The sequence below is a fragment of the Lepisma saccharinum genome, chromosome 8 (assembly GCF_977018435.1).
Source record: "Lepisma saccharinum chromosome 8, izLepSacc3.1, whole genome shotgun sequence".
NCBI classification, from domain to species: Eukaryota; Metazoa; Arthropoda; class Insecta; order Zygentoma; family Lepismatidae; genus Lepisma; species Lepisma saccharinum.
Window position 1 is genome coordinate 68,474,023 of NC_139236.1, and position 16,197 is coordinate 68,490,219.

Here is a 16,197-nt window from a genome sequence, read left to right on the forward strand (position 1 = left end):
AGAGGAAATTTCCTTTCCTTTATCATTTAGCAAACTTACATTCCCTTCTTTAAAATCAATTACAGCTTTATATTTCCTCAAAAATGGAACTCCTAAAATGACATCGGCATTCAACTCTAAGAACAAAAAATTCCATAGAAAAGTATTCGTGCTTTATCTGCAGATTAATAATTTTACTACCAACAACTTTACACTTCTTGGATCCAGCGAAACCGGTGAGTTTTACATCTTCCACATTATCCAGTTTAATGTTGCTAATCAAAGACGATAGTTTACACCAAACGTCAAAATTTAGAACATTTGCCTGACTTCCAGAATCTATAATACAAACTACAGGTATTTGACAAATAATTCCATGAATAACTGGAACTTCAGTTAATGGAACCGGAATATCATAATCACTAACAGTCCATTCAGGTTCTTCTTCAAACCATTCCAATAAAAAAATCACTTGTAGTGGTTCCGATATTAAGTCTTTATCATTACGTACATTCATAATTTCCTGTGTTTGAAATGAATTTCGTTTGTTCAAATTTGGCCTCTCTGAAAGAAAGCAGAGTGAACGAGGCACTTCCATCCGCTCCTTTAATTTAAATTTGTTGTTGATTGGTAAGATGTTCCAATACCAGATTGTCGTGTAAATGTCCTTGATACATTTCCAGAAGGAGAATTTGATATTCCAGACGTTGTAGATGCATCTTGTGGTTGTAATGCAGTCACATTAACAGGTTGACTGTAAGTAGGAGCGAGAGCAGGCTCACTTGAATACTGCGCTTGCCTATTGTAGAAAATCCTTCCATTCTGACTACTGTTAGGTAACTGAGATGTTACAACATCCTGATTATAATGCCTATTTGTAATGTCACCGGAAATACCAGAGTATGCATTATTTCTTTGGAATCTGCAATTATTTCTGTTATTATATGAAAATCCTGAATAGCCTCGATTATTTCTACGTTCTCTAAAACTACCATTGCTACCTCTAAACGGTCCATATCTTGAATTAGCATTGCCAAATTCATTAGTAAAGGGTACTTGAGCATCCATCGACGAAGTCTGAGTAGAAGACGAGCAAGTGTTTTTGGTGTGTTTAACATTAATTTGCTTGACACTAAATTTTGATTTCATACTGTCAGGATTCTTGTTGGGTTTACCCTTACTACTATTATCGGTTTCTTCCGGTAGGAAAATAAGTCCTCTTCTACTAGTTCGGACAACATCTAATTTCCTTAACATAGTTGTTAACTGGTCCATAGAACGTATCTCATGACAAGTTATGTTATTAGCTATATTATTTGGTAACTGGCTAATAACTAATTGAATAACATCCAATTCGTTTGGGTTCTCAACTAAATTACAATAATTAGAATATGTTTTCAACGCAAAACTTTCTAAATCACCATGTACTGTAGGATCATACTTCCTGTTCCTTAATACTGATAACTGAGACTGTATTATTTCCGGACTTGCAAATTGTTTCATGAATTCCCTTTGAAAATGATCATATGAAGAAAACATACGTTTGTGAGTTCTATACCAGTACGCAGCTCTGTTGGTGAAACACCGCTGAATACTCTGTAGCCTTTTGTTAATTGGAATGCCCATAAGATCAAGCATGGAATTAAGATGTTCTAGATATTCTCGAGCCGATTGGTCTTCTATTTTCCCAGAAAATTTGGGTAAATGAGACAGTTCATTTATTTTTACATATCTGTTTCCTCTATCCCCAACAGTAATTACAGGTAAAGACGTTGGAGAAATACAACGATCAAACTGACTTTGTGGATTATCACAGTAATTGTTATTTGTATTTGGCTCATTAACCCCAATTTTGGCATTTGGACAACTTGTGCCAGTCATTAAATTTGCATTAAGCCTTTCACCTTGAAACCATGGTCTGCAAGCTTCATTCTGCAAGGATGAAACATGACAAAACCCACACGTTTCGCCAGATACATTACTACGATGAACGACAGGAAGGTTAGGATCTTCAGAGTATGTAAACATTTGATTTGTGTAACTATTTTCACCATCAGCAGAACAACATTGTTGAACATTGGAATGTTTATCAATATTTGTAACCGGTAGAATTGAATCTAGAAGTTGTCTGCATATTGTTAATCGCATAATTACTTTTATCCTTAAACTGTACACTATTAGGTGACATATTATTTCGATAATGTTCCTCATTGCAGGTTTGAATAAATCTTTTGTTTCGCTTCCAGCGAACACGATTTCGAACATGCGGTTCATCGAACGTTGTTTTCACATGGGTTGTTGAAGATTCATCAGATGAATAAGTAGATGAACTAGTTACCCCCGAGTCAACTGCATTTCTAGCCCTTTCACGTGATGTCTTAGTTTGAGAACCATTTTGTGCAAGGGGAGGTTTCAGATTTCCCTTTGTGTTGCGTTGAGAATTTGCATAATTAGTTTGTAAAACATCAACACGAGATTCTATATGTTGCAACCTGTTATTACAATCAGTAATATACGTACCAAAATGTACATTTTCCCTACCAGCAACTTCCAACGATGATAATCTATTATTAATATCAGTTATTTTGGATGAACATATTGTAATAGATTTATCGTATTCACTAATCAAATCTTTATTTATTAAAATTTGTTGCCCTTGAACGTCTTGTTCTGTTCTGATTTGAGAAATATTGCTATTTAAAATACTTCCCAAATGTTCATTTTTCTTGACACATTCGGAAGCTATTGAATTAAGTTGTGTTTTAACATCGGAAGTCAAGTTGTCTAATCTTTGATTAACAGTATTAATTTCTTGATGAACCAATTCAAATTTGACTCTCATTAAACTCTGCAAATTCTTGATTAGATTGCTGTAACTGTAATTTCATATCTTGGTTAGCAAGATCCATTCGTGTTTTTAGTTCTTCATTAGATTGTTCTAACTGCAATTTCATTTCAGCATTAGACTGTTCTAACTGTGATTTTATTTCAGCATTAGACTGTTCTAACTGCGGTTTCATAGAATTTTCTAACTGAGATTTCATTTCAGCATTAGACTGTTCTAACTGCGATTTCATTTCAGCATTAGACTTTTCTAGTTTCGTCTTGAGGTCTTCATTAGAAACGACCATAAGCAATTGAATACTCTTAACAGTACTTAACAAATCGCCAAAATTCGGGTTAAGAGTTTCTAGATAAGCTGGCAAACTAAAAGGATCATAATCTGGTTTGCAACCTTTACAATAATAATTTTCTAGTGTAGTCGAATAAATTGTCCAGTGAGTGACTGTAAGTTTGAGACAAGATATATGATGCCATGACGAGCACTGTGTACACTGAACATATCTCAAATCATTGTCAGGATCATTACAACAAGATAATTTATCAGGTTTTGTAGAACAAACATCATGTTCTGTAGTATTCGCATTACTGGAAGCGACTACCGGATTACCAGCATCAAAGTAAGTAGTCATTGTATTAGCCTGAATGTTTGTTTCTTTACGCGACGATTTAGATTTACTTTGTTTTAACTTATCAGCCATTGTGATCTTCACACATATGACGATTCACTTAAGAAGTTACGTTATACACACTGAAGATTGTGACGTAAGTCTTACTTCAACATATGACAAAAATTCTGTTCCATTACAACAGACATTCTTACCACTGTCAGAAGATTGCACACTTTTTGAACAATCCTGGCTTCTGGGTCGCCACTCTTGATAACCGTCGCTGCGCTTAAACTTGCAGAACGATTATCAATGCAAATAAAATTGCGTAATTAACGATAACCGTTATATTTAAAATAAATACAGTACAGGCGCAGAAAATCTCACAACTTCCATCACCATTTTTAGTACTTATTATTTTTCGTTGCTATGGTTACAGCAATTTGATTTCTTGTATTTTATACAGCGTGATAAGATGATTATAACAATATATATATAAAACAAACATGCATAAGTTAAAACAACATCAATAACATAAATAATATTAACTTTGAACATGACAATTTGAGAATAGGACAGTCTCACTGTACAGAGGTGTGAAGTTCATTTTCACACGTTTTCGGCGTTGTCTAGCTCCTCACGGAGGCATCTCTCGGCAAAGTGGAAGGGGAACTTTCGTCTCTATTTCATGGGAGGTATCTGTGGTTTTCGTTTGTACTATACCTTTAGAATCACCCTGTATAACACTCATTCCCTGAGGTAATTTGAACCCCGGTAACTTCGTTGGCGAATTCGCACGCACCATGTTGAATCACGAACGGTAAAGGTCTCCGATGTTCGTGGTTGTCTATATTGTACATCCGAAATTGATATTAGCTTTATAATTATTTAAATGTGCTGATTACTTAATTATAGTAGATTCTCACGCCATTACCGTAAATGTTATGCTGACTGAGCCTCTATAAATTATCCGAGATATCTTCTAATTGTATGTAATTATCTTTCAGATAATATATGTGGCGAGAAACCCAAAAGATGTTGCTGTGTCATATTATAACCACTGCCGAATCATGATGGGATTTACGGGAACGGTGGACGATTTTCTAGAGCTGTTCATATCTGATAAAGGTGGGTGTCCCTGACCTTTGTTCCTCTGGTTTAGCAGTCGATTTACTTATATCAGTTCAACTTGTTCTCGACATATTGAAATATAGTTTCTTTAGTTTCAACTGTGACTATTCTTTTCTAATCGCAAATGAAATATTGTATGAGTAAATTAAGGAAAGTGATTGGTGCCGTTTGGCATAAAACAAATACATGTTTTCCTTCTGTATTTAAATCAATCCACCAGATGGCTCTACTTAACGTTACCGTATTTACGCACAAACGACTGATAGACATACATATTACAGTTGTTGTTATTCCAGCTGTAACGGCTCGCGTCATAACACAATCAAATATACAACTTATTTAAACTGCGAGATGACTTGCGTTGTTTTACAAATAATTCATGTAAAAGCTTCTATGAAATAGCAGTCTATAATTTGATGTGTCTTTCAGTTCTCTGGGCGCCGTACTGGGACCATGTTTACAAATTCTGGATCAGAAAGAATGAACCAAACATCCTATTTCTTCGCTATGAAGAGATGAAAAAGGTATGTTCCTTCCATTAAGTTTCACTTAAATGTACTATGAACTTCAGCACCAACTCAGATATTTTTAAAGGTCTTTAGTTTCCTGTGAACTTTTCTAAAGTTTTTATCGAATAACATACTTGTCAATTTTTACGTTATATATAAAAACATAGCAATGAAATGTGCAACTGAAGCGTAGAGTTGGCTAACTTTTCAGCTTTGTAATCCCCGGTTCGATTTCCGACGAGTAAAATGTACAAGATGAGAATTTAGCTCTGGCACATAATGAAGGAATTGTAGCCGAATGGTGAAATTAAATGTCCTAAGCACAGGATGAAGAAGCCAGTACTAAAAATGAAGACATTTCTGATTCTTTTGAGGTCTTCATGGGCTAACGTAACAAACGTTAAGTTACATATAAAACATAGCAATGAAATGTGCAACTGAAGCAAATTCTGAAGGTAAAAATGGCTCCACTCAGTATTAGGTGGTGCTCCTAATAACGTGGCAGGTGAATCTATATTTTACTACGCATATGTTGAAGCTCTAAGGAACACTGTATATTATTAATTTTTTATAGGACCTTCCTAGTATTTTGCGAAAGACTGCCAAATTTCTTGACAAGAGTTTAACAGATGAAGACTTCGCAGTTTTGACAGATCATCTGAGCTTCAATAGCATGAAGAACAATAGTGCAGTAAACTATGAAGACTTCACCAAGATGTGCAAAGAAATCAACCTTTGCGTCGATAAAACTGGCAAGTTTATCAGAAAAGGCGAGGTAAACAATTGGAAAAATTATTTCTCTCCTGAAATGTCAGCAAAGTTTGATCAGTGGACCCAGGATAACCTAAGAGATTTGTTCGACCTTCCTGTATAAGAAATTCAAAAACGTTTGAGTTGTTGAATGTGTACATACAATGGCATACTGTAAGGCGAATTAATGTATTGCTGCTGTATTAGATAAGGAATTTCAAAGACAGTCTGAATAGGCCTACCTTAAATAGTCTAATGTGATCACTGATCATGTATTTATGCCAGCTATTGAAGTTACACAAGTATATTACAACAAATATGGACACTTAAAAAATATAAGTTTGAAGTTAATGTATGAATGCACTGTTCCTGAATTTGTGCAAGTTACTAAGTGTTTGTTCCTGTGCACGGTCATCTTACAAACTGTTAAAGAATAGTACTTCACACTGACACATGAAATTCGTCCAATAATGATAAATCCAGAGGGTAAATTTGAGAGACAAGGAAATTGTGCTAGGTTATTTCCTTTGATTCAAATGTTAAATATTATGGAAAAAATCGTTCAGATGTGATACTGTTATGTTTCATCAATAATTAAGTGCATATTAAATATATGATGCTAAAGCTGCAAGTTCTTTACTTTGCATCCCTGTAATAAACATTACTGCGGTAATTAGTTTCAGAATGAGGAGCAAAAATGAATTGAAGTATACATGCTACATATACTTGTAGAAATTTTCAGAGAAAAATTTCTACGTAGTATATCTCCTGTGTGCCTAATCTACAAAAGATATACTTGTGGATTGCAAATTACTTGTTGCTTGAGGCCACCACTTTATGTTCTGTAAATGTACTTTTCTTTTAGTTAACAGTGTAACTTAATGTTTAAAAAGAACTGTTTCTACTTGATTTTGTGGACTCTTGAACAAATTCGGACATCATTTGTGAGAACGCTTAAAGATATGAGAGTTTGCAGGACCAGATAATGATTACCTATCACTTTAAATGATTAACTATGACACGTTCTTTTAGTCACAAGAACACGGTTTAACTAAAATACTAAATAATAAATTCACATGAAGACTCGAAAGCATTCACGTGATGCCTCTCAGGGTATTGGGTAATATCTCCCTGTTAGTTCGTCAAATAAAAATCAAAGTTAAGTTCTCACTAACAGAAAGGAAGTATATTTTTTACTTCTTTGCAAACTGAATACTTATGTGACTAAGTGCATATAATCCATTTAACTCAAGGAAATTAAACTTCTTATATTTCAACTTGATCAGGTCTATTCAAAAATATCCAAGGCCGAACTCCAAAATCAAGACAAAACACAATCGTAATTTCCATGGTAACAGCTCTTAACAACATAAGTATATACAGGTCAGTCATTATCCTGACATTATCAGTGATAGGTAAATTACAGAAATCAAGATTAATAACAATAAACATTTTTACAACGAGAGAGGTAATTATAAACAATAAATATTTGTACAGTGGGATCCATGAGTATTACCGTGCAAATTGTCCATCACCATGTTCGTTCACTTTATTTTACCCAATAAGAGCTTCAGGAATTAAAAGAAAACTCAAAACAAGCTGTTGACAACTTCTGCACCAGCATACATAAAAATCCATCGCTTAAAAACACACAGGATGTAAGAGAAAAATTAATAAAAATAGTCATGGACAATTTGCAGGGTAATACTCATGGATCCCACTGTACAAGAGGAAAGGACGTGTCAACTAACACTTAATGGAGAAAGATTCAACAAGGAATTTGCAACTAATAAAACAGGGGGGAGGCACTTTCCATATATAATATAGGTTTACAACACATTCAAAGTTTTGTATTTTTTATTGCAAAATTTCATAGTGACCTACTCTCTTAAACTTATCCTGTAACAAAGAATCAGAAGAAACGTTGCACGTGATTATTAACTACTTGACATATATGTCTAAAACGACGTTAATAACGATAAGTAACAAAGTTAACAAAAGTACAACATTGACGTTCTATGGAAAATCAATGTTACCACAATTTTTGATCTCAAATCTCCTCAGCAAACGTTAATCCAACATCCTTGAATTTCTCCTCGTTCTTCTTATCGAACCTTGCTGCCATTTCTGGCGACAGTTTGTTTTTCCAATCTCATACAGTCCCTTTTCTAATGAATCTCTTTTCTGGTTCCTCCTTTGTCGGTGGAACGAATTCCTCCATGTTTACATAAGGGTTGCTTCGCATGCTCTCGAAGCTGAGGTGCTTGGCCAGCTTTGCCACCTGCTCGTCATCAAATCTCTTCCCAAGGAACTCTGCCGTTCTCCGAATCACTGATGGCAAATCCTGAAGAGAATTTAGAAAGAAAATTACCGGCCTGGTAGATAGGTACATTGTTACATCTAGCATGTATGGTGTCCAGATCTGTCAACATCTTGGTACCCAAATCATCAACAAAATTGTCAACAATCAGATAATATCTCCACTAATTGATCAGAGAATTTTGGGTGATTTAAAATATAGAAACAAGTGCAATGACATTTTAAGGTTCAATATGCTACTTGCATATTCACTATATAAACACACAACTACTGTGTACATCATTTGCTTTTGCATAATGATGGTTCATAATATTTTTACAACCTTGAAATATTTACTTTGATATGGTACTGTGGGAGTTTTTGAAGGCGAGTACAAAAGTATACCGCGTTTGTTACAACCTGTCCCCTTTCCCGCGCTAGGGAGCGCTCGACAGTTTCGGTGCCAATCAGAAACGAGGAAAAAATCGTCTGCTGGGCAGCGAGGAGCGAATGGAAGCCAGAAGAGAGGCACTTACGTAGACGCTGTTGCGACGTTGCGTATTTTAATTGGCTGCCTGGCTTTGACTTTCCCCAGCACCGAGAAAAGCCAGGGAGCAACTAGCGCGGGAACCGGGACAGGTTGTAACAAACGCGGTATAGTAGTGATAACAATATTGTGTGTTTAGAATACACAAACAGATTCAATTGAAAACATGTCATTGTAACTTATTTTTAAAATGTAATATTATTACTAAAAACGAAATCATATTTACATATTTGTAATCATATATTGCATCATAAGATTCTTGGAAGATTTCCACGAGGTTTAATTTCGTTCTAAATGAAACTGAATGCAACTGGCTAATGTTCATTTTTTAAATTACTTAAATTCCTATTTAGATTGGTCCATGCTTCAAACGACTTGATAGAAGATTAATACAATGTAGTAATATTTACCTTTTTCATATCTTCATACGTATTAAAAAGTATGTGGGACTCATTCCTATGTTTCCAAAATTCCAGTATATGATCCCAGTATGGAGCATACATAACTGTAAGAGATGATGATAATTTTAGTTTCATGACTTATAAGCCCAGTACTTCAAAAGTACCTTAATTCTTACAGTCCCATAAATCTATTCTCAATATAAATCAAACAGATGGTTGTTTGAATTATTTTGTATCTCTCAGTTGAACAGTGTTATTGATTGATTGATTTTTTTTTCCACTTTTGGCTAATGTTCAAGGACCCGATGCTCTATGTTGGACTTTATTTTTTTGATCCATAGCTCTCTAAGAAACGGACTTGCAGAAAATTGTGACTAGCTACGCTATCGAAAATGTTTATCAAATATATTGTGTGTGCTGACCTCCGTGGCAGAGTGGTTAGCACAGAAAATGGTTTCCCCAACTTTGTTGTTCTTTCTGTGTGACCGGTTTAATAAAAATCCCTGCAGGCTTAACGAATATATGCTAAAAACAGCAGAATGTGTACTTGAAATGCCAAAGTTGCACTTACATGTACAGTGTCTCTCAAAAGTTTTAGGACAACGACATTTTAAACTAGGCAACCCAATTTACGCAAGGCGTTGGTGGGTTGCATGTAGAGTTAGGCTTAATTTCAGGGTTGCCACATGCACATTAGGTATTTATAAAATACGCGAAAGAAAGATATCCAAATATTATTGCATAAAACTAGAAAAAAATCAGTATTACATTTGTTGCAATACTCTCAGAAAGAAACAACATCGATTTTATAGTATTTCATTGTTGATGAGTCTACACAAAGGAAAAGTGGAGAGAGGGAACGAAAGGGAACAAAGGAGAGGAGAAAAGAGAAAGCAAAAGGAGAAGAGGGAAAGTAAGGAAGGGAAGAAAATAGAGGACAGAGGAAGTGGATAGGAGAAGTAATGAGGAGAAAGGAAAAAGATGCGAGGAGAGATGAGGAAAATGGAGCAAAGAGGAGAGAAGAGAGGAAGGAAAGCGAGGTGATAGAAGAGGAGGAAAGGAGTTTGGAGAGGAGAGGAGTAGACGATAAGAGGGGAGTGGAGAGTAGAGTAAAGGAGAGAAAAAGAGAAGAACGAAAAGATGAGGAGAACAGTTTCGTGGAGTCGGAAATATAAGACAGGAGAGGAGATAAGAGGAGTGGAGAAGAGTGGGATGGAGACAAGAGGCGAGAAAAGTAGTGAAGGCGGTATGAGATAAAAATAGAGGAGAAGGACGGGAGAGAAGAAGGAGAAGGAGAAGTTAAGAACAGAAGGGACTGGAGACGAGAGGTGAGAAGGGGTAGTTGCAGAAAATACGTCTCGGCGTCAAGAACTGATGAATTGATAAAATTATCGACATGAAACATTCATTAACATTTTATAATGTATTGGAGAATGTATTAGATCGGTGCGAAATTCCTTTTGGCCGAGTTCAGAACAAGATAAAATCTTCCACGTAAGATCTTTGATTTTACCTGCGATTATACCACTAAAAACATGAATGTAATTTTCATATTTATCCAATTTTTCTCCTCTTCTCGGTTCGTTGAAATTTTGTTATTTAACATTTCCCCTCCCCCCATCGTTAATTCCAATCTGAATCATTCCGTTTCATACGGCGTGGACAATGAACGCAATGGGATATGTCTAAAACGTATGAAAAGTTTCTGCCACCGAAGGGGTTTGAACCTACGACCATCAGATTATCAATCCTTAACGGTAACCACTACCCCACAAGCTTTCGCTCCTGAGCACAGGTAGAAGGAGCTGACCAATGTGAAATGCAGATCGAACCCCCCTCCTACATGCCATGTGCAAAGAATACTTGTTTGTAACAAAGAAAACGAAGGTAATACGTTTATTTCATTTCATTCAATTCTCAATTTCAGGACTTTTCAGGACAGACAATCACAAACATCAATGCCCGAGCCGGGATTCGAACCCGGGACCCCCGGCGTTGTAGCGCGATGTGCTAACCACTCCACCACGGGGGCCGACACCACTACACCACGCCCTTACCTTCCGTTGAATCAACAATGTATTCATAAAATCACATCACATTTGACAGTGTTAGTCAATAGAGAGTCGTGGAACAGTGTGTTAAGGTGTTGGATTAAATCCTTCTTATTTTACTATTTCGAAGAACAACAATTTTTAAGGTAGAACAACAGTCATTCCGTTCCGCTCTTTATTTCTTTTAAATTCTTACACATTCCTTTAATTGATTTAAAGAATAAATAAAAGTATTGCTTGCTTTTCTGTCATTGGCCTAGACAGTGGAATTATACGTGCAAAGTTCCTGAAAGCTCAGATAGGTTAAACCGTTTATTGACAATCGTGAACTTTTCGTTTAATAGATAATAATTGGTTTTATACGACGGGAGAACATTGGTTGAATTTCCTTTCTTGCTCTTTTGAGATAATATATATATATATATATATACTTCTACAGTAGCAATCGCGTTCGGGAAAGGTTAAAACATGACTTGGTATTCAAAGGCAGATACGCTTAGTAACCTAGCTTGTTCGCGTTCATGAGTCATGCTTCACAAGGCCGCTTCTTATTGCAAAACATTGTGCGTCGATGCCCAGCGTCTAGTCTACACCCAGCAAATTACAAGTGACCAGAGTCGAATTTTAAAGAAAATCTGAAGAATAATAGATTTCATCAGAGGCGGCTACGTGGGCACTATCTCAACATGCAATAAGTAATGATTTCTGCAAACAAAAATGCTTATTGAATGAGTATTCGGATAGTAATATGTGCTTTATCGTGTAACATGTAAGATACTTATTGGGATTACCGCGTAGTAGGGCAACCGATCCATGAAAAACAAAATAAAATTGAATGGTTGGTTTAATATAGATAAATATTTTTTTTATTAATTTTTCCTCATTCCCTTGTTTTTCTTATTTTAATAATAACAATAACGCATGGCTCAAGAACTCTCGAAGGGCCTTGGCCTATCTCCCGACTGACAGTCTCCCTCACACAATCCTTCCTAGTGATCTTCAACCAGATGGGTGACGTGGGATCAGCACGTCGAACCCTCAACCATTATGGTGGTTATTCATCTGCTTACATTTTCGTTCCTGTTCGGCACGGTCGGGACCCTACTTCTGGTTTTGAAAGAGTAACATGGGTTATAAAGATGTAAGGGTAATATCTTGCAGAAAAGACGACAATCATTGCGTGGCTGTTGGTTGCAATATGAGGTCCAGAACGAATAATTTTTCTCAAGTATCTGTGAATCTTTTTTCGACACACCAGATACGAAAACTCAGTGGATTCAAGCAGTAATGCAAAAAGACTACGAACCACGACATTCGAAACTACGCCCTAGACACGTCACTTCATCCCCGTTAAATAAACCCAATGAAATATTTAAGTGTTTTTAAATTATAATTTTCTAACGCACATATGTTGGCTTAACAAATTTAAAACGTAAATTTTTACAACCATGCATGTTATTATCTGTGGAAGAAAGAACAATTAAGAGAGCTGTGTTCTAGTAGATACACAATGTCGAAAAATTATCCATTCTGATATAATCAGAGTACATTTCATTTTTTTTGTTTTAAGTATACTTTATGCACAGTAAGGCTATTCGGGACTCAACCTAGAGTTTAAGTCACATTGTGCCTCCACCAGATATCGAATCCTGGAACACCTTGATTACAAGGTAGCGACGTTACAGCTACGCCATCGAGAGGCTTCGAAGTATTTGAATGTTTATAAATAATGTAAGCTTTATTTCAACCTGCCGAATCCTCCAACTTCCTACATATTCGTATCATGTGTGGAATTGCCTGATTTTTTTCGTTTTCGTGGAATTAAAAATCAACTGGCGTAACTATATATGTTAATGATTAATTAGAATGATAATTATAAAGAATGAGAAGTGGCCAAACATAAATTAGAACCAACTTAAAATACACGTTTATGTAAAAAATTGATCTGTGGTTTTATTAATGAGAAATAAAATGTGCACTTTATAACTATTAGTTTAAGTAGAATATCTTTGTTTTTCATCGGTGTATTTAATCTTCTTTTTACCTTTAAGAATTCATTATTATTTACTTCTTCTTTAATATAAAAAATCTGTAGCTTAATTTATAAGCGAATGAACGTTCTTGTTTAGTGTATATACCAACGAAACCATTGGGTTCGATACCCGGTGGAGGCACATAGTGGTTCGGATTCCACTTTAAACTGTAGATCCAGTCCCGATTAGCCTTACTGTGCACAAAGTGAACTTAAAACATCAACTCAAAACAAAAAAACAAAAACAAAAAAACGAAACCATTGGTATAGAGGATCAACATTGTCTCAGTAAAGATTTCTATTGTTCCATAAATCATCATCCAATGACTCCGGGAACTGGTCAATTTCTTCGAGGTATCTTTAATTCTCTGTCACTTAAAAATTTCAAGTGATCCATTTTGTATCCGCTCCTTTTTAACAAAGTAAGCTCGAAGACAATCTGTATTCCACTAACTTATATTGGAAACTTGGTCAAACCGGAAGTTATTTTATCGCCTTCGATAATCGAATTGTCTGATCGACTATTTTTTGTTTACCCAGGAACATCCCCCATAGGAGATTTACGAGACCGGGTTACGCTACTCACTCGTAGCTCCCCAATTTCCTCACGATAGTGGGTTGCCACTGGTCCTATAGGCTATACAGACCGAGAACTGAACCCAGGCGGACTCGAACACATGCCGTCCCGCAGTCGGAGTCCAAAGCACAGCGCCTTAGACCGCACGATCACGGAGGAGGACTTTCCTTATTTTACTTTTGGCTAATCTCTAGGATGAGGATGAATAATGAATAGAAAAATAAAAAGAAGGTCACGCACAAAGAACAGGACGGGTCTTCAACCTCTTAAGTGACGAGTTCAAGCCCTAAATATGAGGATTTCAACCTTAGACCTCAATTTTTTTTTTTTTAATATAAACAAAATTACTATTTACACTAAACTTATTATCAAGGCCAAAATAGTTTGTAACTGTGAAACTACCCTCTGAATGCAAATTGACAACATGTTTTTTTTCTTTCTTCATGTGAGTAAGAATTAAATGTGTGACACACAGAGATACTTCTTGCGAAAACAATTAGCTGTGCCCTGTCCCAGTATGTCTGGAGCAAAGCCGCGCATAGCGGAAGAGAAGGGGGAAGAGGGGAAGGGGATCGAGTGGAAAGAGCGAGGCAGTACACGCTGCTGGAAAGGCTAGTAACTGCAGTGGATCTCCTCCCTCCACGCAATTCCGTTCCTCTCATGTGTTCATCGCTGCTCAGATACTTGTTTTGTTCACCTGCTCCAGAGATAAGTGGGACAGAGTGTAGTTCGCATACATGTAGCAAGTAAGGCAACTTATCTCAGAATGAAAATTCCACAGAGTTTTCAAACGTTTGTTTGAGCAATGATGACTGGACACGGATCTAGTGGTCTAAAATCATTTGAAAACTTGAATGTATCTCTTTACAGATACCAAGTTATAAGGAACTATTTCGTAGATGTTCATGTAACCGTTATAAAATTACAAATAAAATATATTCACAACCTTAGATATACTAATACGAAGAAAGAAATTCAGAGTAAGATTTCAAATGTATGTGTATAAAGTAATTATAGAAGTATAGAGCAATATGAGAGTATTGAACTTTTTTTTTTTTTTTTTTTGCAGGATAACGTTTACAATATTGAGGCGAAAGAATAATTAAGGACGTAGTGTATTGGTTAGAGTTCTTGAGAGCATTGTAAGTGGTTCGAGGTTTGATCCTCCATACGAGGTGTTCTTTCTTTTTATTTTTAAAAAATATTTCTCCTTCTATTAAACAAGAGCATGGCAACATTATTTGTAATAATAGTATATAGTGGCTAGATTGTCCTAAAACTGGAATTTACTAAAAAAAAAAAAACAAATAAATGAATTGACACACGATTAAAGGGATATTTTCACGTATCAGATCTTGAATTATGATACTCTAACGATAAATGTGCCCTGCTTCAAAGACATTGACAAATATTAATGAAATAACCATTTATATTTGTGGCAATTCAGGACACACTAATATTACCCCTTTTTCCACTCGAGTTCAATGCAAAGATACCTTCACAAATATCGACTGAAAAGTTTCCATCATGTGGAATTCTCCATTAAATGTTTTCGCCGAGTCGTATTACCTTCGTTTTCTTTGTTACAAACAAGTATTCTTTGCACATGACATGTAGGAGGGGGGTTGGATCTGCATTTCACATTGGTCAGCTCCTTCTACCTGTGTTCAGGAACGAAAGATTGTGGGGTAGTGGTTACCGTTAAGGATTGATAATCTGATAGTCGTAGGTTCAAACCCCTTCGGTGGCAGAAACTTTTCATACGTTTTAGACATATCCCATTGCGTTCATTGTCCACGCCGTATGAAACGGAATGATTCAGATTGGAATTAACGATGGGGGGAGGGGAAATGTTAAATAACAAAATTTCAACGAACCGAGAAGAGGAGAAAAATTGGATAAATATGAAAATTACAGTCATGTTTTTAGTGGTATAATCGCAGGTAAAATCAAAGATCTTACGTGGAAGATTTTATCTTGCTCTGAACTCGGCCAAAAGGAATTTCGCACCGATCTAATACATTCTCCAATACATTATAAAATGTTAATGAATGTTTCATGTCGATAATTTTATCAATTCATCAGTTCTTGACGCCGAGACGTATTTTCTGCAACTACCCCTTCTCACCTCTCGTCTCCAGTCCCTTCTGTTCTTAACTTCTCCTTCTCCTTCTTCTCTCCCGTCCTTCTCCTCTATTTTTATCTCATACCGCCTTCACTACTTTTCTCGCCTCTTGTCTCCATCCCACTCTTCTCCACTCCTCTTATCTCCTCTCCTGTCTTATATTTCCGACTCCACGAAACTGTTCTCCTTATCTTTTCGTTCTTCTCTTTTTCTCTCCTTTACTCTACTCTCCACTCCCCTCTTATCGTCTACTCCTCTCCTCTCCAAACTCCTTTCCTCCTCTTCTATCACCTCGCTTTCCTTCCTCTCTTCTCTCCTCTTTGCTCCATTTTCCTCATCTCTCCTCGC

At 36.1% G+C, this 16,197-nt stretch overlaps 2 protein-coding genes across 2 annotated transcripts in view; one reads left to right on the plus strand and one right to left on the minus strand.

The window, feature by feature from the left end:
* The window catches only part of LOC145991089 (luciferin sulfotransferase-like), a 32,989-nt gene extending 26,544 nt beyond the window's left edge, over nucleotides 1-6,445 (plus strand). The window contains exons 4-6 of the mRNA XM_083126821.1: nucleotides 4,436-4,556; nucleotides 4,989-5,083; nucleotides 5,643-6,445. Of these exons, the coding sequence (XP_082982947.1) occupies nucleotides 4,436-4,556; nucleotides 4,989-5,083; nucleotides 5,643-5,942 (516 nt within the window). The 3' untranslated portion in view covers nucleotides 5,943-6,445. The remainder of the gene's footprint in view (nucleotides 1-4,435; nucleotides 4,557-4,988; nucleotides 5,084-5,642) is intronic.
* Nucleotides 6,446-7,350: 905 nt separating this feature from the next.
* LOC145991833 (uncharacterized) overlaps nucleotides 7,351-16,197 on the minus strand; it is a 44,705-nt gene continuing 35,858 nt past the window's right edge. Inside the window, 2 exon segments of the mRNA XM_083127878.1 lie at nucleotides 7,351-8,162; nucleotides 9,074-9,168. Coding sequence (XP_082984004.1) covers nucleotides 7,869-8,162; nucleotides 9,074-9,168 — 389 coding nt within the window. The 3' untranslated portion in view covers nucleotides 7,351-7,868.